The sequence below is a fragment of the Gekko japonicus genome, unplaced genomic scaffold, assembly GCF_001447785.1.
Source record: "Gekko japonicus isolate JY-2015 unplaced genomic scaffold, Gekko_japonicus_V1.1 scaffold2067, whole genome shotgun sequence".
In the NCBI taxonomy this organism is placed as follows: Eukaryota; Metazoa; Chordata; class Lepidosauria; order Squamata; family Gekkonidae; genus Gekko; species Gekko japonicus.
The window spans coordinates 231,600-254,024 of record NW_015166481.1 but is presented as its reverse complement, the minus strand read 5'-3'; the positions used below and the strand labels follow the sequence as shown (position 1 = coordinate 254,024).

Genomic DNA, 22,425 nt, shown 5'->3' with positions numbered 1-22,425 from the left:
GGCGCGATCTCACCCCAACATCTGGGAAGCGCAGTGCTCCCATGGCAAACCCATGGCTTCCCGCCGAAGGTGCGGAGTTAAAAACTAGTACCTACGAGGTACTAGTTTCCTGAAACCGCAGGCCAAAGGCGGGCGTCTGATCGCGTTCCCGGTGGACTTACGTGGCATCCGGCGCCCGCCGCTTTTCGTCTCTGCAGGTTGCGCAACAGCGCCCAACAGTGCATGCGCACAAAGAGCGATTGCTAGTGCAATCGCGTGGCACGGCTTCTGTGCCGCGCTGCAGGATACCCGTCTGATCGGCATTTCCCCCCCGAACCACAGGACCTCGACCGGGACGTTAGTTTCCTCCGGGGCAATTAGCCATGCCCCCCCCCCGCGATATCCAGCCGTGTGACCGGGGCCATAATACACTGAATTCAAAGCCAGATCAAAGGGTTGTGTCCAACCAGCTTTCTCACTCAGCCTTGCCCAATTCCCCACCTTACTACAGTCCATCACACACAGCTTTTGTACATGCATGCCCCATGATCTCTGGAATAGGTCTTTAGGCAGCCAAAAGGGATGCTTCTTTTCTTTTTCATTAACAGAAGTCAGTTGGATCCAACCCAAAGCACTCCAGTGAAAACCTTTATGCATTCTCTTCTCTTAGTTACTAGACATTATAACAGTCCTGGCAATTGAGTCCTAAGTACAGTCTAAATCTTTAACTTCTTTGAAGAGGAACACATTGGTCTGTATTAGGTTTATATACATTAACCCATCATAGTTATTTCATCCTGAAGTGCAAATTCATCTTACATCCCTTTTGTACATGCCAGGGTGTCTTGTGATTTCTGCATTTTTTAAAAGCAGACTATCCTTATCACAATAATCAGTTTCTGCTCTTTAAAAAAGAAGAGAAACACTATTTACCTGGAAGGGCTTTCACGTGGACCATGCCAATGACCACTGATTTCAATCGTCCGAAAAGCTGTAAAAACTTCATGATCTACTGGGGAGGGGCAAGAGGGAGAGAAAAAATAATATTTCAGGTGAATAGAAACATGGGTATTTTTTTTTCCTGTTCTTCAGTTTGTTTTTAAACACTGTATCTATCAGGGTTTTTATCACCTATATATTTCAGAGCAGAGAAAACACAAAAATGCAATCTGCTTTTTGATACAAAATGTTAGTTTTCTTCATTGCTTTCCATGCTGTTTTCAGTCCAAGGACTGAGAAGTAAATTCTCCATTAATTTTACCTTCCATCCATCACAGAACTTCCAGTTCTAACTGGCACTGTCTCTTTCTCCCTTAGGCTGCTTTCACACAATTCTCCATGCAGCTCTCATCATCACTGCTGTGAATGCAGAGGAACATATGATGGTGACAGAGCATCCATCCACTTGGTAGTTTCCCCCGATGTTCCTTGCCTCACCGCCACCAGAATGGCTCCTGTGCTTGTAACTATTTATTGGCATAATCTGTTAGAACCTCTGAATCCCCAGCTTTTATTTAAGAAAAAAAGTAACTATCTAGCCCTTTCTATTGAAGGGACATAAAGTCTCTAGACCTTTCCCCTTATAGCTTCTTAATGAAAAGGGCAAGAGACCTTTTTAAAAAATGAAAGCGGGCAATTCAGAGAAACCAGCAGATCATGACAATAGATCTAGCAATTACTGTGGGGGTTTTAAAAAGCCCTGTGGTGGCACAAGGGGAAATAGCAAGCCTATGGGGGCTGAGACAAGGAAAATATTATCTATGTGGATGGGATTTCAAAAATGTTTACAGTGTTCAAAGGTGTTCCAATCTTTCCCAAAAGATTGTATCAAACCACATTTGGAAACGACTGCGGCAAAGACGTGGTTAGACAATTGGGGTAATGTCATGTGGATGTTCCCAAAAAACCCAGCTCCTGGTTGGCTGCCAAACCAGAATTAACAACCTTCATGTTAATATACACTTATACTACATTCTGTCCTAACTACTCTGCTCTCTGAATTTATATACCACCTGTTTTCATTCATTATCCAAAATCAAATCAGATTTATTCAGATATGCCATTTGTCCCTTAAATAATTTTTTTTCTAGAAATTATCTAAAAATGGCTACCATTTTAGCAGAAATCCCTGCCATAGGCAGCTATTTATTATTCTGTTACATCACACTTGCTTTTTTTATGAGCAAGTCACACTTGCCCATAAATACATATTTGTATTTGCTCATAAATAACATGCTTGTCATTTACAATCTAATCATAATGACTGAGGTGCGGTCAAACTAATTGGGGAGGGTAATAAAATTTGTTTAGAATTTTCTGCAGTGCCCTGATCTGCATATCCGTCAAACTTAATGAGGTCAGTATATACTTTGATGGTGTTAGGATCATTTTTATCCCACAATTGTACTGAATGGGAAAGTGAAGTAAGCATATGGGACAAAAATGACATTTATGATGCTCTTGTATTTTCTCCTTGGTGTCTTTGAAGGCTGTTCTGTTACTGTATTGCTGAAAGAAAGCAGTTAATTTCCAGTGTGACCCTAAGTAGGTCTACTTAAAATATTGCTTAAATTTACTCAATGAGGCTTGCTCCCAGGAAAACCTCCTTAGGATTGCACCATATTTGTGCTTTCCCCCCCTTTGCAGCTGATGTCATGGTCAGTTTCTGGTCAGAACCCCAAGAAGTGACTTACTATGGGATCTAACGGACTTCACATCAGATTAGTAGGTTTGGGAGGGGGGGGTTATTAGGCATCTAAAAGCAAGTCCAATGAGATATTTTTACATGAAAATGGGTTTGGAGTTACTGCCATATTCAAAGGACACAGAAGGGCAAACTGATGCACCTTAATATTTAATTTGTGAACATGTATGTCACTGAGGTGGCATGACAAGTCAGTGAGGAAATAGTAAAAGGGACACAGCAGGTCCTAAATCTTATACCTTCCCCCAATCAATCAGAAAAACCAACAGTATCCTAGTATGGACAATTATCTTCCCCCATGTCCCCAAGATTTTCACCCTCTCAAGGGACACCCTAACACTGCTCCCCCTCAAGGGACATCACGCCTGGAGAAAAGTGTCCTGTCCCTTTAACAGAGGCTGCATGTGCAAAATGGGCCTGAAGCTTGTCAGATCCTGGAGACAAATAACATCACCTGGTCAATACCATGCAATTAAACCTCTGTTAAAGGGACAGGGCATTTTTTCCTCCAAACCAGCTGGCAATCCTGGAAGCCCCCATTTGATTTCTGCCCTCCCCCAGTCCTAACATTCCCTCCCTCTAGGGGATGCACATTCCCCCATCAATGGTCTCTCTCAAATCTTCTCCTGCAGGTCCAAGACCACACTCAGGTGACCCTTTAATAGATGTATCATATGTTAAGGTTGCCAGCTTCAGGATGGGAAATTTCTCGAGATGGGGTGGGTGGGCCCTGGGGAGGGACCTCAGTAGGGTAGAATGCCACAGAGTCCACCCTCCAACAGCCATTTTCTCCAAGGGAACTGATCTCTGTAGTCTGGAGATGAGCTTTAATACCTGGAGATCTCCAGGCCCCACCTGTAGGATGGCAACCCTAGAATACAGGCCACAGAAGGTTTTCAGAGCACAGAGATAAACAACATCAAGGGGTCCATAAAGCCCAATTAAGCATCTGTGGGGCATTTTTTTGGGGGGGCGGGGGGGACACACACATCTAAACGGCATTCCAGAACCTCTTCAACAAAGTTCTTTTTTAAATGTTTTAAAAGTTCATGAGTTTTCAGTATACAGTAAAACAACTGGAGGGTTTCTGTAATTAGTTCTGTCTGGACATTTTTATCCGGGGCCTAGGGTTGCCTGCTTTGGGTTGGGAAATAACTGGAGATTTGGGGAGTGGAGCCAGGGAAGGGGAGGGTTCGGGGGAGGCCCTCAGCAGGGCACAATGCCATAAAGTCCACCCTCCAAAACAGCCATTTTCTCCAGGGGAACTAATCTCTATAGTCTGGAGATCAATTGTTAATGCAGGCAATGCCCCCTGTGGAGTCTTGTGAGCAAAAATTCTACTTTGTGAGCTCCTGGCATTAAAATTGTGAGTGAGCGATTTGGCCACTGCATAAATTACTTTGCTCTGGAGCCCTCCTTCCTGAGCTAAGACAGAAATGTGTGAGCCGGAGGCTAAAAAATCTGTGAGCTAGCTCACACCAACTCAGCTTAGAGGGAACACCGGATGCAGGAAATTTCCAGGCCCCACCAGGAGGCCAGCAACGCAATGTACAGGCCAGCTGGCAACCCTAGGGCCCACCATCCCATCTCCCCTTTCCCATTCCTTCTTCAAAGCGCTACACACACACACCCCGAGGGGGCAAATGGGGTGGGGGGCAATGCTCCCCCTAGCCTGCGGAGTCTTGTGAGCAAACTCTTTGCTTTGTGACCTCCTGGCATTAAAAGTTGTGAGCGAGCGATCTGGCTGCTGCATAAATTAGTTTGCTCTGGAGTCGTCCTTCCTTTGTTGTTGTTCAGTCGCACAGTCGGTCCGACTCTTCGTGACCCCATGGATCATCTCCCGCCAGGCCCTCCTGTCTTCCGCCGTCCTCTGAAGTTTGCTCAACTTCATGTTCGTTGCATCTATGACACTGTCTAACCATCTCATCCTTTGCCGTCCCCTTCTTCTTTGGCCTTCAATCTTTCCCAGCATCAGGGTCTTCTCCAGTGAGTGCTCCCTTCTCAAAGCCTAGCCCTCTTCTATATTGTGAGGCTATTAGAAACAGTATCCATTTTCTTTTTTTGCTCAGACAGCGGGGCGGCTCTAGCCCGCTTCTTCAGTCAATCCCACCCAATTCCCCTCTTTACGACTATCCTCATTCCGCAAAACTTGGTGAGATAGACAATATGGGTGATTTTAATGGTCATAAATGCCCTCCAAGGAATACTAGTCAGTTCGGTAGGAAAGGGCTTGGCCAAGAAATTTTTAGAAAATGTATTGAATTTGATTTCCATGATGACCAGAATCACAGTTGCCATCTATGGTTGCCATCAGGGTCTTCTCCAGTGAGGGCTCCCTTCCCATTTGGTGGCCAAAGTATTTGAGCTTCAGTTTCATTATCTGGCCTTCCAGGGAACAGTCAGGGTTGATTTCTTTTAGGATTGACTGATTTGATCTCCTTGCAGTCCAAGGCCCCAAAATCTTCCTCAGGGGGCCCCCCCCCTTTTCAGGACTGTGTGTTTGTGGGGGGGGGGTAAACGGCCGTTTCTTCCCGCTCGGCGCCGTGGCGTCCTCCAGGCCCCGCCCCCTCCTCTAGCCCCGCCCCCTCCCTCCGGAGCGGACCCCCCCCTCTCCTCTCCCCTCCCCTCCGCGCGGCCTGGGCCGGGTCGCCGCCGGCGCTCACCTGGGGGCGGAGGGGGGGTTTCGCCTGAGGGGATTCCGGGGGTGGCGATGGCGGCGGCCAGCTGGGGCGGCGAGGCGAGGCGGGGGCTGCCCCGCGGGAGACTTAAAGGGCCCGGCTGGTGGCGACGGCGGGCGCGCCAAAAAAAAGAGGGCCGGCCTGGCTGGGGCCTGGATCCGCCGCGCTGCGCTCTGCTCTGCTCTGAGGAGGCGCCCAGGCCAGACGGCGAGCCCGCCTCCCCGAGTCCCGCCCGCCAACGCCACAGACACACTCTCGCGCGCCGGGCCGCCTCGGGGAAGAAGGTCCTCCTCGCCAGAGGGTGAGGAGGGTTAAGGGTGGGGGGGTCTTCTCTCTATCTCTCCCCTTCCTCCCTTCCTCCCCAAGCAGACACACACCTGGCATTTCTTGGGTGATTCTTCCTCCCCCCCCCCTTCATAGGTATAGCGTGTGAGGGGGGGGGTGTTCTTATTTCCCAAAGGAGGGAGGGCAAAGATGTGCCCCCCCCCTTTTCCCTTGGTTTAGTCCTGGTGGTTTGCCAGGGCTTTTTTGGAGAGTTTGTGGGCTCTGCCCCGGTCAGTGTAGTTTAGGGGTTGGGGGAGGCGCAGTAGGGGGCTCTGCTTTGTGGATGGGTGGGTGGTTGGCCTTGGATTGCTCTTGGAGGAAGGGGGGTCAGGTTGGTTGGGGTGTGGGGGAAGGTGGAGTGGCTATCGTGGCGTATTGTGCATGGTGGGGAGACTGCAGCATATGGTCTGTGAAGTTCTTTTCTTTCCCAGTTTGGGGCCCAGTGGGTATGTTAAAACCCCCTCAATATGTGGGTTTGTGCTTATTCTTTTATATGCATATGAAATATTATATGTATGATATGCACGCATGTGCTGCCTCTTCCATGCACTTCTTTCTTGCATGAGGCTTATTTATTTAGGCCTGTAGTCTATGTGGATGTTTTCTTCTTTCTCCTTATGCATGTCAATATTTTCCTCTTTTCCTAGCCTTCTAAAGTCTCGGCTATTCTTAAATTTGGATCTTCTTCCTAGGAATGGATATTCTTCCTTCATAGTTGGCTTTCCCAGGTCTGGGAGCATTTGTCATTCATCCTTGCAACTTTTTTTCTCCCCCTTCCAGGGCCTGAGCCTGCCTTGTACTGATCTCTCCAGGCTACCATGCCTAGCAAGAGGTGAGTTTCCTATATCTTCCCTTATCAAGGCCTCTTGCAGGAGGAGCCTATAGGCCTCTGGGGCTCCTTTTGACAAATCTCAAAGGAACCTTTGGGGAGGCCATGCTTTCAAGTGTGCTTAATGTAGTTTGATGGCACTTAATCAGCCGGTTTGTTTGTGTAGTACAGCAATAGCCCAAGGGGTGCATGGGGTTGCCATGATGCCTACTGATACCTTTTATTTTAGAAAGTGAAAAGGTCCATGCAGGGTTTTTCCCTGCTCATGTAAAGCCAGGTTAGATGCCTGCAAAATGAGGACAAATACTGCCAGATGAGGATTTCTTAGCTAGCTCAATATGTGTACCTGCATTGTGTGTATGCAAGAAACTGTTTTTAAACAATATGTTCATTTAACAAGGCATACAGTCAAACAGAGCTTCTGCCTGAAATGTTAAAAGTTACAAGTTACTAGCAGGAGTTACGCACAACCTCACTTTCTGACATTTTGCAGTTGGCTCTGCCTTCTGCAGCAGCCATTTTAGGGCTGTGCCACCACCCTGTATCAATTCCAAACATGCCCACAGGTTGGGGATCCCTGGTGTAGTGCATTCTGGGCTGCTTCCTAGTCAAGGCGGTGTACTGCATTCTGGGCTGCTTCCTAGTCAAGGCAGCTCATAACATCTTTAAAACAAGTATGGGCCTTCCTCAGTAAGTTTACCAAGGAAGCCAGAAGACCTGTAGAGATTATATGCCTTCTGTAGGAAGGAGTTCCGCAGTTTAGGGGCTGCACCTCAAGGCGTTTCCAAAAATTTACAACTGTTGTGCTTCTGAAAGGCTGGGCTCCCTCAGGAAAGTCTATCTGGGAGATCTTAGGACATGTGCAAATTGATATAGGTAGAGCTGGTCCTATAGGTACTGTTGCAGGCCATTTGGGGCTTTGAAAATTTCACTGGTTTGAATTGGGTGTGGAGTGCAGTGCTATTAACACATTATGGGTTGTCTATCTTAACTGTAGCAGGCCCCTGTTAGTTTTCTGGCTGTTGGCACCAGTTACTGGCAATTTGCATGGAAACATGTTTCCTTCCAACTTCATGATTTTTTCTTAAGTGAAGAGCGAAGGCTGTAATTTGCATTGGGGGTTGACACTGGTTCGGAACAAATTAACATGGAGTATAAACACATAAATCTCTAGATCTGGCATGTGATGGTGGACCCTTGGCTTTTTATCTCTTTGACAGCGACCACAAGGACAAGAAAACTCCGACGGAGGATGAAGCGGGTGCTGATTTGGCCACCCGAACTCGCAAAAGAAAAGCTGATGTCGCAATTGTAAGTGCAAAGTTTTTGAGTCCTTGATAGCATAGAAACGGTTGAGGGAAGGATGTAAATTGAGCTGCTGCCTTTGTTTAATTTGTTGCAGGTTTTAGCCCTGTGTTGATTCTCTTTTCTTAATGTAGTTTTTACATGATCCAGATGAAGAAATTTCTACAGTGGAAATGTCCAAGAAGAAACAGAATGAAAGCCAGGTATTGTCTCTGGCATTTTATTAGTACCTAATAATTAATCATATTGTTTCTTTGAGTCCTGTCTCATGTGATGCAGTACTTAAATTTTTGTGCTGTTATCTAGGAGCCCATTGTTCAAAACATTGCCTCCATCTTGTACTTACCAGATGGTCTCAATCAATCTACGCTCTCTTTGCTAAATCAGGAGGTTCAGCTGAAATCCTGGCAACTACCACTGTTCCTTGAAATAACAGTGGCTTCTTGATCTTGTCAATAACCACAATAAGGTTCTGTAAAAATAGGAAACAAAAATATCTCACGTTTAAGACTCACTGTTCCTTTCTTGACCACGTGCAGATACATGGGGCTGTGTGAAACACCATGTTTTTTGTTTTAAAATGAGCCTTGTAGAGCCCTGGTAAACAAAGGTAAAGCGTGGCCGATGTTGCGAAGAATATATCTTCATGCAACAGTGCTTCAGACACTAGTTTAAACTGGAAAAGTAAGTGATCGAGTAATACATTTTTGTTTTTAATACAGGGGCTAATCCAAAATATACTAGGTCAGGGGAGGGGCTGTGGCTCAGTGGAAGAGCCTCTTCTTGGCATGCGGAAGGGCCCAGGTTCAATCCCTGGCATCTCCAGGTAAAAAGAGCAGGTAGTAGGTGATGTGAAAGACTTCTTCCTGAGACCTTGGAGAGCTGCTTTAGAGATCAAGGTTCTGATTCAGTATAAGCAGCTTCATGTGTGTTCCCAGTTCTGGCCCGGACTACTGTCATAGATGGACTCCCTTTATGGAGTCCACATGCTGTGTATTCCTTTTTCAGTTGTTAGTCACCCTGTAAACTTTTTACTTCATAAGCAACCACACCCCATGGAAAAGGCATTTCCTTCCTATTTGTCCTCTTACATGAAATGAATTTCTCAGTTGACAATGAGAGCTACCCAGCTTTTGCTCTGATATTTTTCTTCCTTCACCAGACTCGTGTTGTGGGCAGTGTTACCTCTAAGCTGAGTTAATGTGAGCTAGCTCACAGTTTTTTAGCCTCTAGCTCACAGATTTTTGTCTTAGCTCAGGAAGGATGACCCCAGAGCAAACTAATGTATGCAGTAGCCAAATCGCTTGCTCATAACTTTGATGCCTGTAGCTCACAAAGTAGGTTTTTTGCTCACAAGATTCCACAGCTTAGAATAATTCACTTTCCGTGCACCTCATACATTGCCTTTTTACATTTACAAATAAAATGCCTTGGGTGTTACCATACAAGAGGATAACGTGTGACTGGAAAAAATATGTATTTTGCAAGCATCAGTTGTATCCATACCCTAGGATGGTTGCCATTTGCTCATCAAGATACTACATGGCAACAGGTTTTAAAGTTACCATTATTTATTATTTCCTTCATAGTCTGCCCTTCTTACTGAAACTTAGGCTGTGGTCACACACACTAAATAATTCACTTTCCGTGCACTTTCCAACTGTATTTTTACTATGCAAACTGGCAAAATCCAGTTGGAAAGTGCATTGAAAGTGGATTATTCGGTGTGTGTGACGGCAGCCTTAAAGTGGATTACACAGTGTAAGACAATGCAGTCAAATGAGGCATACAGCGAACAACACAGCTGTGTGTGAGTGTAAAGGAAGGAGAAAAGGAGATAGATGGGCCTCAGAGTAGAACTGTGCCATGCTCACAGGCAATGCTCCCTCTAAGCTGTGGTGTCCTGTGAGCAAAAATTCTACTTTGTGAGTTACTGGCATTAAAGTTGTGAGCAGGTGATTTGGCTACTGCATAAATTAGTTTGCTCTGGAGCCATCCTTCCTGAGCTAAGACAAAAATCTGTGAGCTGGAGGCTAAAAAACAGTGAGGAGATAGACACTAACTCAGCTTAGAGGGAACACTGCTCACAGGTGTTATTTAGTCTCGAGTAGAACCACTATTGTCACATCCTTGGACAATTTTCTGGTACTCATCAGAATGCCATCCATAGTGTATAAGTGCAGACAGCAACATGGTTAGGTTCCCAATACCCACTTTTTAAAAAAAAGCTGTTCTGTAAAATGTATTAGCTCTATAGCTCATATTCAGAAATAAAGCCAATACCGAAGCATCTGCTGCTGTTCAGAGAAAGTAGCAATGCCATGATATATTACACAAGTTATTTTGTAGGTTAATTTTGCAAAAATTTTGATAGCTCAATAGAAGCTTTTAATCCATCGCATAATATCGTGTAAGCTACTTTCTAGTACAAATAGCTATTGGCCATTAATAAGAATGGAACAGTGAGCTAGCTCACACTAACTCAGCTTAGAGGGAACACTGCTCACAGGTGTTATTTAGTCTCGAGTAGAACCACTATTGTCACATCCTTGGACAATTTTCTGGTACTCATCAGAATGCCATCCATAGTGTATAAGTGCAGACAGCAACATGGTTAGGTTCCCAATACCCATTTTTTTTTAAAAACCTGTTCTGTAAAATGTATTAGCTCTATAGCTCATATTCAGAAATAAAGCCAATACTGAAGCATCTGCTGCTGTACAGAGAAAGTGGCAATGCCATGATATATTACACGAGTTATTTTGTAGGTTAATATTGCCAAAATTTTGATAGCTCAATAGAAGCTTTTAATCCATCGCATAATATCGTGTAAGCTACTTTCTAGTACAAATAGCTATTGGCCATTAATAAGAATGGGTCCCATTTTAGCAGCAGCATGCCTAGAAAAAGTAAGAGGTGTAAGAATAGTGCAAGCTACATTAGTGTGCAAAGAAGAGACCACAAACAACCCAAACTCGTCCACTGGAGAGGTTATGTGATGGCTGCGTTTCTCTATACACCGGGTAGATTGCTAAACCTCAGCTTCGTATACCGCGTTTATACTCTTCGTTAGTGGCTTCAGTGTAAATTAAGGCCGAAGCTTTTAATTGTGAGGCAGGTACCCTTTTTATGTGATGAAAAGGATGGTTATAGCGCCCAGCTGGTGGGAGCAGAGTGTTTCAGCAAGTGCCTCTCTGGCTCCCAAGACAGTTATGGTGCAGCTAAAGTTCTCTCCGTGTTTCCTGAACTAGCTCTGTTCGTGTCCAGGTTGTACAATGCAGCTTGTATATTAGAATAGACAAGCGGGAGACCTGCAAGGAATTGCAGGGAGAAATCTCATTTCCCCTCCCCTGCTATTTCCTCTTCCTTTCCCTGAAAGTTCCCCATTTCTGCTTCCTTCTGACCCAGCAGCCAACTTACCTTTATCGCCCCTCCCCCATGTCTGCAGCTTTTGGAGAGGTTATGTGATGGCTGCGTTTCTTTATACACCGGGTAGATCGCTAAACCTCAGCTTCGTATACCGCGTTCATACTCTTCGTTAGTGGCTTCAGTGTAACATAAGGCCGAAGCTTTTAATTGTGAGGACGGGACCCCTTTTAATGTGATGAAAAGGATGGTTATAGCGCCCAGCTGGTGGAAGCAGAGTGTTTCAGCAAGTGCCTCTCTGGCTCCCAAGACAGTTATGGTGCAGCTAAAGTTCTCTCCGTGTTTCCTGAACTAGCTCTGTTCGTGTCCAGGTTGTACAATGCAGCTTGTATATTAGAATAGACAAGCGGGAGACCTGCAAGGAATTGCAGGGAGAAATCTCATTTCCCCTCCCCTGCTATTTCCTCTTCCTTTCCCTGAAAGTTCCCCATTTCCGCTTCCTTCTGACACAGCAGCCAACTTACCTTTATCGCCCCTCCCCCATGTCTGCAGCTTCCCTCCCCCTCTGGAAAAAGTCTGGCCCACTTATGTAGTGCCAGCCTGGTCGCCAGACTGAGCCTGGTCTTGTGGTGGAGAACCTGCAAGGGATGGTGAAGAGCACCTTCCTTTGGTATCCAACTCCTCACATTATTTCTCTCCTCCTGGCAGCCCCCATATCCTCAACTTTCTCTGTTTCTTTCTCTCCTTGCCAGTTGATTTCATCCTTGGGTCAGTCCTTCCCACTCAGCCTGCCTTGAGTTGTCAGGAGCCAGCTCTGTGGGGGGATGAGCTCTGGACAAGCTGGCCCTCTTGTCTGCATGCTCTCTTGGGGAGGTTAAGGGGAAGGGTCCACCCAGGTATAGGAGCTGTTGCCGTGGTGCCCCCAGCAAGCTGGGTTTTGACAGCTGTCGGTTTTTCAGGGGGAGGCAGGGCAGAGCAATAAGCAACAACCCCATTCCCCACAAGTGCTGGATAATTAAAGCTTTTACTGTAATTATTTTCTAGAGACTACCATTCCATAATGCAGATACAGGTCAGACTTTAGTAGCAAAGTGATTCTCGTTGGCAGGATGCACTGGATAACATGTTTTTAGTTTTGCTTTTGTTTTAAGGAAGCCAGCATTCTTTCTCTTTTGGGGTGTATGTATGTTCGTTTACAGAGGAACTCTGAGGAATCAGACTATTTGTTTGGAAGTTCCATCTGTTTCCTCCCCGCCTGAAGTCTCAATCTCCTTTTTTCTTGGTTTCGGGCATCAAGGATATCGCCATTAGGTGGACCGATAAGCAGATGGGGGTTCTGAAACTGAGAGCTTGGAAACTGAGTGCTTGGGAGAGACAGTTGCTGTTTTAGAAACAGGAATCGCTGGTGGAGAAAGGCTTCCTGTTGTGCTTGTGACCATTTGCTTCTTCCTTCGATCACCATAGCCCTTCAGAAAGGAAGATGAAATGTAAACTGGTCATATAGCTAAGCATGGGTGTCCTTGATAGCCTTCCCCTTTCTTTTTCCTTCAGCAGCTATCGTCCAGGTCTGAAGCACACGCAAATCCCCATATGTTGATCCCCACACCAGACAAAGATGATGAGCTGGCAAGTCCAAACTTCTCCTCTTTCATGCATCAGAGTCTTCTTTCAGCTAGAACTTCGCCACTGCCTGCTTTGGGGTAACATTTTTCCCCCTTCATTTCATAGTCTAGTGTGGCGGTGGTCTCTGTTAAAGCTAGTCTTAACACATCTTCCTTCCTCCCCTTTAGCTGGGCAAATAGAGATGAAGTGTGGAAAAACATGATCAACAAAGAACAGACATATGTGAGGGACAAGCAATATATGCAAAGGCATCCTCTCTTGCAACCTAAAATGCGGGTAATTCTCCTTGACTGGTTAATGGAGGTGAGTTTCACTTTCTGCGTATGCTTTGAGCAAGTTATGTTGGCAGTAAACTGGCCCGGCAAGTAATCGAGGAGGGGGGGGGGACATCGCAAACAATTGAGGTTTCCCTTCCATGAATAGTTAAAACATCTACTGTCTGAGGATAGATTAGGGAGCTACTAATTACCTGCACTTTGTCCTCAGCCAGGTAGCGCAAACGTTTTGTAGGAACAATTGCTGAGATTTAGGGCAAGGTGAACAGAAAACTGGTCTTTTAATAGTGTAACTCAGGGAAGAATGGAGGTCGTTTTACCTCTCTTTTCCTGTGGCGTACAGGAGAGCTTTAAGAGGGTAAGAATTGTAGTTGTGGGATGTGTACCATGTGCTGTTTAGAATGCTGGGCTAGACAGGCCGCTCCTGACCCTCAACGGCCCTCAGTATTTCATGGGTCCTGGAGAGCAGTGAGCATCCTTAACCCTTAGACTTTTCGTCAAGACACCCAGAGTTTCTACTACACATGCAGAAACTGCTGTTTATCTTTGGGTTAGTTTTTATTGCCCTACCAGTAGACACTGGACCACCAAATTAAGGAATAGCCTCCCAAAGGGAATATGCAAGATCTGAGTCTATCTCACAGTTTTGGGGAGGAGGGGGCTTCTAAAACAGAATGCCGTAGAAGAGCCTTTGGCTTCTCAAGAATATTGTTCTGTGGGTGTCTTAAAAGACGGTGATAGAGTTCTTTATTTTTTGTGCTGGTTTCCCCCCTCCCCCGAGGAGTGATGGAGCTTGCTAGGGACAGTTGAATTCCCTAAAACAAAGGTTTAAGATACTCCAAATTCGAATAGCGCTGTGGTTAATCAGGACAAATACTTGCTCATTCACTGAGGAACTCTAAAGAGTGCCATTTTGTACAGCAAAGGATAAAAATATCCATTAGGATGGTGAAAGTGAGCTACCTTACCAACCAGATGAATACAGGTTATCATTTGTCTTCCGAGAAGGCAGTCCTGCAAAATGTAAACAATCATGGATTGATCCAAAGAGGCAGAATAACACTCGTCTGTCTGTCTGCAGGTTTGTGAGGTCTACAAACTCCACAGAGAGACATTTTACCTGGCACAAGACTTCTTTGATCGGTTCATGGCAACACAACACAATGTTGTAAAGACACTTCTGCAACTTATTGGGATTTCATCTTTATTTATAGCCGCAAAACTTGAGGTGACATTAGTGTTCAATTCAAGCTTATTTAAAAAGCTGAAAAATGAGGCTTAGAAGTAAATATCTTGTAATAGTAATAAATGTTTATTGCTTGTGGCCAAAGGCCATTACAAAATGAATATCTTGTATGTAGGCCCTGTTTCGTTCAAACATGATGGATAGGAGTTTGGAATTGAAGCAAATCCTTTCTACTTCATTCACCTGTTTTCTACATGTTGTCGTTGTTACTTCACAAAATGGCTCCCTTAACGGGCTTCTATAAATTTATAAAAGGACAAAATGAAACTAGGAGATTGTAAATGCATTTCCCAGGGAGGAGTTAATTCTCCCATAGACTTCGCTTTCTAGACTTCAGATAGTTCCCAAACTGCTATTTGCCCCATTTTGGGGAAACCTAGAGCTCTGGGGACCTGTTTTAATTGTGGGATATGAATGACTAGGATACAAGTGTGCGTGTGGGGGAGCTGCTGTTTACCAATTCGAAAATTCTCACAACATCTGGTTACAGATTGACCAATAGTTTGTCTAGTTTAACCCCAACATTACTGAAAATCATTACTTGCTGAGGCTGGAGCCTGGCTGTTGAAAACCAGAAACCACTTCTAGTTATGTGCCAAGGTAACCCAGGCTGGCAGTATGTTGATGCCTTTTTGAACGAGCCCTTTCTGGATGTTTCACATTTGGGTAGTTAAATCTTTTTTCCAGGCAAATTCATTATTTCCAGCTAAAGCTTTATTTAGATGATTTAAAAAAATTACCCTGCTTTTCTGAATAAGGCTTTCTTGAAGTTTTTTGGTGGGTGTGTGGTGGTGGTGGTGGTACACACACGTACACACACTTAGGAGTTGTCTGTCTGCTTGAAATCATGACAGGCGGTCTAGAAACATGTAGAAAGAACAATAGGTTGGATCCACTCAACCTTTACACAAGCACAGGAGGGCGAAAGAGCAACTATTGCACGATTCTCCACCTCACCTGTTCTGCATGGCTTTTTTGCCCACCTGGATCCAGCAATCCCTGGCATAGCCTTTAAGGGATCAGAAGGGGCCCTTCCTCTCCCTTGCACCAGTGGGGAGGATGGCACGGCCCAACCTAATATCAGTTCAGTTGCTGCAGTCGAAGAACCCAGCGCAAGATGCTGGACGTCTCAAGGATTGACCCCCTTCGCTCAATCAAAAAAAAAAAGACACCTGTTAGATCTCGCTCACTGGCTGGTGTTGGATGAATGTTAACACCTTTGTGTATAGGGAGGAATGATTTCTGTACATTGTGTGTTGAAACCAGAACCTTTAATTTTTTTTTATTAAAGTATCAATAGATACTAGAGTATTGAATGCATAGGGCTTAGTACATGCAGTATTCACTAAAGTAAGGCCTGCCCTCCTTGTATTGTCCTGGAATTTGCCCTCTCCATTACTTTTGCAAATCACCTAGAAACAGGTGTTGCTGCAGCCGCCTCTAGCACTGAGCTGACATCGAAGCTTTATAGTCCTGTGCAGGATGAGAAGAGAAGGGTCAGCTAAATCCTGTTCCAGCTGGATGAGACTGGAGAGGCTTAGTCAGCAGTATAAAGGTTGCTGCTACCATGAATGTAGGAGAAGCGAACAAATCCGGGTTTGGAAACTGCAAGAAGATGTGTTTTCACATGCGAACTTCAGCAGCAGCGTTCACTGTCGCTTGCCTTTTGGCAACGTTTGATGCAAGGGGGCATGATCCTTGATGACTGGTCTCTGTCTCCAAGGTGTGAAGCCGCTATCGTGTGATGCGTGCCCTGACTGACATGCAGGGAGGTTTCCCGGGCTTGGAGAGATCAGAATAGTCTTGTTACCGAAAATGTAGACCGTGATCGTTGTCGTCGTGTCTGAAGCCATCTGGCTTTGCCATTACCGTGATTTCTGAACACCACTGACAACACATTGATGTCTTCTTCGTATTTCAGGAAATCTATCCCCCAAAGCTGCATCAGTTTGCGTATGTTACAGATGGAGCGTGTACAGAAGACGAAATCCTAAGCATGGAACTCATTGTTATGAAGGTAGGCTTGGCTCTTCGCAAGGCTTTTTGGAAGTTCCAAAAAGGAAGGAACTGTATGAAAGGTGTTTCTCTGTTTTCTTTGTTCTTAAAAGTAGCAGCCACCCAGACCTTATGTACTCAGTTCCCACGTTGTTGAAAGCACGTAAGTTAGGTAGGCTTGCATGGCACTGACCACATTTTCCATTTATCTTCCATGGTCACTACTATCTAGACTTGGCAGTATCTCAGATGCCCCTGGGGTGATTTGGGAGATGTCAGGTCAGCCTGAGAGTACATTTCCGAGGGTGTCCTGGCATGCCTTTGCATCCAAAGCACTGGGGGGGGGGAGAGATTCTTTGCCCACCAACTGCACTGCCATAATGAGCAAGAAAAGGGGGTGACGTGAAGAAGAGGGGTGAGCTGTTCCACGCTTGGAAATAGGTTCTGGCTGTTTTCTTTTGTGCAAACAAGTCCGCTTTCCCAGGCTCTGCTCCTAACTGGGCTTAGGAGAGCAAGTGTGCTTCTTAAGACAGAAGAGCCAGTTCGGTGTAGTGATTAAGTGCGCGGACTCTAATCTGGGAGAACCGGATTTGATTCCCCACTCCTCCACTTGCAGCTGCTGGATGACCTTGGGCAAGCCATAGTTCTGTCAGAGCTGTTCCCTCAAGGACAGTTCTCTCAGAGCTCTCTCAGCCCCACCTACCTCACAGGGTGTCTGTTGTGGGGATGGGGAAGGAAAGGAGTTTGTAAGCTGCTCTGAGACTCCGAGTGAAGGGCGGGGTATAAATCCAATCTCCTCTTCTTCATTCATCGGAAGCATGACAGCAGGGTCTCCAGTGATAGTTCTTAGCACTCCGTAATTTAGAAGGGTACACTTACACACCTGTCGCCAATTTTGACATATCTAATTCAATCCAAACAGTGACGACCTTATAAACTTAGCTTGTTATTCCTGTTTGCATCTGTTAACACATTTCATTGTATTGTATGCTAATTTGCTGTTCAACCTCTGTCTTATATGTGTGGACTGGTAAGTTCCATTTCACTGTGTCTGAGGAAGTGTGCATGCACCTGAAAGCTCACACCTTGAATAAAACTTTGTTGGTCTTTAAAAAGTGCCCCTGGACTCAGACTTTGTTCAGCTGCTTCAGACCAACACGGCTACCCACCTGGATTTATCCATTCATAGCTAGGCTTTAGGATGGTCGGCTCCAACGCATATTTGTTTAGCACCATTGTAAAAGTTGCACGAGACGAGAGCTTGCTGCAACAGGCCATGTGGTGATTTTTGTTTGAAGGCTCACCATTCCGGTTATCAAACGTGTTGGCTATTCTCAGTCATGCTATGGGTTAGCAGAAAACAGCAGGGACCGCTGGCTTTAGGTCCTGAAGAATCCCATGGATGCTTTTATTCTGTAAGCCCTGAGAACTTTTTAATTCAGGGTTGGGGATGAAAGTATCTTTTAAATAACAGGAAGTGTTCTTTTTTTCCCCCTAGGGACTGAACTGGAATTTGAGTCCCCTGACAGTTGTATCCTGGCTCAACATATACATGCAAGTTGCCTACCTGAATGACATTTGTGAAGTGCTGCTCCCACGATATCCCCAACAAATATTTGTGCAAATAGCAGAGGTGAGAAGGTGTGGGTTCTCTTCTTCAGATGACAGGAAATGCTTAAGAATAGCTTCCTATCAACGTTTCCCCCTTCTTTTGTAGCTTTTGGATCTTTGTGTGCTAGATATTGGCTGTCTGGAATATACATACGGCGTTTTAGCCGCTTCTGCCTTGTATCACTTCTCTTCTTGTGAGCTGATGCAGAAAGTTTCGGGTAAGTTGCCATGATGATGATTATTATTTTATTTAACCTGTCAGCTCTAGTATGTTGGTGGAGTTGATTCATAAGTTTACAAACAAGGTTTCCTTTCTTAACTTCCTAGGTTATGAATTGTGTGACATAGAAGATTGTGTGAAGTGGATGGTTCCTTTTGCACTAGCCATCAGGGAGGTGGGGAGCTCTGCGCTCAAACATTTCAGGGGCATTCCTGAAGAAGATTCGCACAACATACAAACGCACATAAACACCTTTGGTTTGTTGGTAAGTCTCACGCTGTGCAGCCTGCCAGAGGCAAAGTGTTCTGGTTCTTGTAGAGCCTGAAAACATGTGCAAGCAAATCCATGATGTGTACATTTTTCTTGAAACACAAGATGAAAGCTGTTCTCGAACAGCAGGTACCTTCCCGAGCTGCTAGGAAAAGCTACCCATGAGCCACTGTGGGGGAGGGGCTGCGGCTCAGCGGTAAGGCCTCTGTTTGGCATGCAGAAGGTCCCCAGATTCCATCCCTGCACTTCCAGCTAGAAGGACCAGTTCACCAGTGATGTGAAAGGCCTCAGCCTGAAACCCCGGAGAGCCACGGCCAGTCTGATTAGACAGTACTGACTTTGACTGACCAACGGACTGATTCAGGGGCTGAGTTCAGACTGGCAGTTTGGCCCAATAGAGTCACGTTTCACAAACGGATTAAAGGGGCCGGTTCACACAGCCACAGCTGTCAGGCGTTCCTCAGCCTTACTCAACCCCCGTCCTATGATAATTCCCTACCGCGTTAAAAAAGTACCACATGAAAGCAGAACCCTGGAGGGCGCGTTGATCCCACTTCCCGGAAGTGTGCACGCTAAAAGCAGCAAACAAGCTGCATTGCTGCACCTATACGCCGTAGGGAAAAACAGCTGCTTACATCCGTGCCTCCGCCAGGGGTGGATCAACAGTGCGAACACTCCCTTGCGCCTCCTCCCCGGTATGCTCCTGCATCAGTAGGTGCAGTGTGACTGGGAATCCCTGGCATAACTTGGTCTGGGTCTTTTTGCCCCGCCTCCCTCGCACTTCATACTGCCAGTCTGTCCTCAGCCAGTATAAGGCAGCTTCATGGGTTCAGTGGTTAATGTCAAACCAGGTCAGGAAACACCGAGGTTCGAGATTGCACTCTGCCATGAAGTGACCTTCAGCTGTTCATTCTTACCTACCACATGAGTTCATTGTGAGGATAAAACAAAGGAGGGGAGAAACGAGTATATCACATTACACATTCTCAGAAAAGAGGAGAGAAGTACAATTCTGTTAGAGGAAGGGAGAGAAAAGATATAAATAGACAGGATAAACGGATGATTGATCTCTGATTTGGTCTGTGTTCCCTGAGCCACACTGGGATTGTCTAAACTCAGGCAGGGGTGTCGAACTCATTTGTTATGAGGGCCGGAGCTGACATAAATAAGACCTTGTTGGGCCGGGCCACATGTGTCATAAAAGGTAATGCCTATAAACTTTATAAAGGACACAGACAAACACAAGTAAAGATTTTTAAAACTTTAAATAACACATTTCCAGTCAGTTTGACACCCTTGGCTAAGCGTTTGGACTTAAATATCTGCTCTGCAGATATTGGGAAATACTTTTCTGCAGACTGTGGGGAGCTGTTGCCATTGCCAGTCAAAATATGCAATACAGTCGTGAACTAGGTGAACCAGTGGTCTGGCACGGTGAAAGGCAGCTTCATATGTTCAATATATAGAAGAGAGGGGAAAATGTATTTAGATGCGTATCCCTGAAATGTGTGCTGGGCTGTTCTCATAACACACAAGCACAAAAGAACAGGTTTAGGTTTGGAATCGTGTTTAAAGTGACATGTACCAAACAAATATACATGCCTAGATTGAACACTGTAAGGCATATACGTGTGTACATGTGTTTCTCCTTTGATGCAGTTCTTGTATATCTTGTGCGCTGGGATTTCTTAACAGGGTTTCTCCTGAAATGTGAGAAAACACATGTGAGAAAACCTTCTGTGCAGTTGAGTCTAGTGTGTCTGTGTTGTCAAATAATTCCCTCTTGGCAATTCTCTTCTAGGATAGAACTGAAGCAAAACGGGTCACGGTGGCTGAGAAAAACCAGACATCGCCTGTACCCACTGGTGTCCTCACCCCACCCCAGAGCAGTAAGAAACTGTCCTGTACATCTCAGCAATTGTGACCATGCAAGCTGTCCAGAGTTTTCGGCTGAAGTGCCTCTCTTTTTTATTGCCAATTCTTGGTTCTCCTCTACCAGGAGACACTGCCAATGACTGAAAAGCGTTAAGAATTCCTTTAAAAAGGGAGAACTTTTTAACATTTCTTTTTTTAATGATGGAAGAAAATTTGCATTATGAGAACTATTTTTATTGAACACTTTTTGAAAATGAACTGATCGAGTTCACCAGCCGCCACCCCCCCCAAAAAACAGGCATTTGCTTGAATTGCTGCTAAGGAAGGTGATACTTGATGTGCTGATGGATTGAGAAAGGGCTCTGCCCTCTGCTGCTTTTGGAGCTCTGAACACGAGATGCTTTAGCTTTGAACTAGCTGTGGAGAGCAAGCATCTCTTCAGACCTTTAGTTTACAGGTTGGTACTTCTTTTTAAAAAACCTTTGTGTAAATTATATGGTGTGTCTTGACTTTTAAATAAAATGCTGTCTGCTGGGTTTTATGCAAATGTTCCGTGTTCTGTGGTTCTAAAAAAGCTTTCAAGGGTAGAAGGAGCAACGTTTTTGCTTTCTTCAACAACAGCTGAGAGAAGAAGTACTTGTGGGGCAGCGTTTCCACGATTAACAGACAGCAATGGAGCCTGGTAGTGGGACATACTGGGCTCTCCTACGTAGTTACGCCCGGTCTAAACTCTCTGTCACTTTCCTCCTTCACGTTTTGGTCCCTTTCCAAAAACGATGCTTCTGTAGATTCTGGAATGCTCTGCACATTACCCTTCAGGGCTTTTTTTGTAGAAAAAGCCCAGCAGGAACGCATTAGCATAATAGACCACACCCAACAGCAGAAACCCGCTAGCATATTAGACCACGTCCCTGACAGCGCAGCATATTAGCATATTAGACCACACCCCCATGCCTTCCCTTGGCTTGCCCAGGCGCCCTGTGGCTGTGGGGAGCCCAGGCAAGCCCCCCCTTGAAGGGAAGGGAAGGCAGTTTAAACTGCCTTCCCTTGGCTTGCCTGGGCGCCCTGCAGCTGCGGGGAGCCCGGGCAAGCCGACCCTTGGCCAGGCCAGAGAAGACCACGTCCCTGACAGCGCAGCATATTAGCATATTAGACCACACCCCCATGCCTTCCCTTGGCTTGCCCAGGCGCCCTGTGGCTGTGGGGAGCCCAGGCAAGCCCCCCCTTGAAGGGAAGGGAAGGCAGTTTAAACTGCCTTCCCTTGGCTTGCCTGGGCGCCCTGCAGCTGCGGGGAGCCCGGGCAAGCCGACCCTTGGACAGGCCAGAGAAGGCACAGGGAGACATTTAAATGCCTCACCGATCCTTCCAGGGGGCCCCCTGGCCCACCCGCCCCGGAGTTGCTCTCCAGGCCTTCCCTCTGTAGCCAGGCACGCAGAGGCTTTGGCTGTAGTGGGCGTGGCCAACTCTGAAGCCAGCCGGAACTCGGTTCCTGTGCGTTCCTGCCCAAAAATAGCCCTGCCCTTGTCGCGGCTCTTCTCCACAAAGCAGAGTCTGTAAAAAGGGATTAGTTGAATCCTAAGAGCACCCAGGACAGAGGCGGCGGCGGCTGCATTTCTGCTTGACGTGTACCTCCGGCCACACCGTCTTCCAGTTGGTCTCTGTTGAGGGCGGGTAACTGCCTGCCTCAGGTGTGATTGGATTGCTCGCGTTCCTGCCGTAGCAGAATGACCTGCCCCACAGAGGAGTCTGCTAGCTGTGCCTCTTCCTGAGTTACTAGTCTGGGCCTAAATGGCTAGATCGGTGTGACAGGAGGAAAAATGAGCGCAGAAGGCCTGTACCAGGAGTTTGGAATTCTTACTTCTAACTATCTAAAAATGAACCACTTGAGGATAAGAATGAAGTGCCACCTATACATTTCGACTTTCAGAAGCTTGGGAGATGCGGCTCTGGTTCTGTTGCATTTGGGTTTATGTTAAAGATACCACTCCCAGCACTTTCCCCTGCAGTAATTGAATCCAAAAACGTATCATGAAGGAACTCTTCATAGGTTGCACACCAGTGTTCCCTCTAAGCTGAGTTAGTGTGAGCTAGCTCACAGTTTTTTAGCCTCCAGCTCACACATTTT

At 45.9% G+C, this 22,425-nt stretch overlaps 2 protein-coding genes across 4 annotated transcripts in view; one reads left to right on the top strand and one right to left on the bottom strand.

Annotated features, from left to right (window-relative positions):
* Positions 1–985, bottom strand: part of LOC107111200 (uncharacterized protein F13E9.13, mitochondrial-like) — a 28,950-nt gene extending 27,965 nt beyond the window's left edge. Inside the window, exon 1 of the mRNA XM_015412131.1 lies at positions 913–985. Coding sequence (XP_015267617.1) covers positions 913–985 — 73 coding nt within the window. The remainder of the gene's footprint in view (positions 1–912) is intronic.
* Positions 986–5,366: 4,381 nt separating this feature from the next.
* On the top strand, positions 5,367–20,830 carry CCNE1 (cyclin E1). Of its 3 annotated transcripts, none has more exons than XM_015412128.1 (12): positions 5,367–5,662; positions 6,466–6,517; positions 7,735–7,825; positions 7,954–8,022; positions 12,740–12,885; positions 12,976–13,111; positions 14,165–14,311; positions 16,251–16,346; positions 17,823–17,957; positions 18,042–18,153; positions 18,263–18,420; positions 20,227–20,830. In XM_015412128.1, the coding sequence occupies exons 2-12, from the start codon at positions 6,504–6,506 to the stop codon at positions 20,347–20,349; spliced, it is 1,227 nt and encodes a 408-aa protein (XP_015267614.1). In that variant the 5' UTR covers positions 5,367–5,662; positions 6,466–6,503; the 3' UTR covers positions 20,350–20,830. The 3 variants fall into 3 exon arrangements, with proteins under 3 accessions (XP_015267614.1, XP_015267613.1, XP_015267615.1); XM_015412127.1 differs by having other exon boundaries at positions 12,737–12,885; XM_015412129.1 differs by lacking the exons at positions 5,367–5,662; positions 6,466–6,517 and having other exon boundaries at positions 7,745–7,825; positions 7,917–8,022; positions 12,737–12,885.
* The last annotated feature ends 1,595 nt before the right edge of the window (positions 20,831–22,425 follow it).

Bases quoted from the DNA above. Each gene is read 5' to 3' on its own strand.
- CCNE1 (XM_015412127.1), top strand. The intron at 8,023-12,736 runs GTATTGTCTCTG...TTTTTCCTTCAG, and splicing joins AGAAACAGAATGAAAGCCAG to CAGCTATCGTCCAGGTCTGA. The intron at 16,347-17,822 runs GTAGGCTTGGCT...TTTTCCCCCTAG, and splicing joins TGGAACTCATTGTTATGAAG to GGACTGAACTGGAATTTGAG.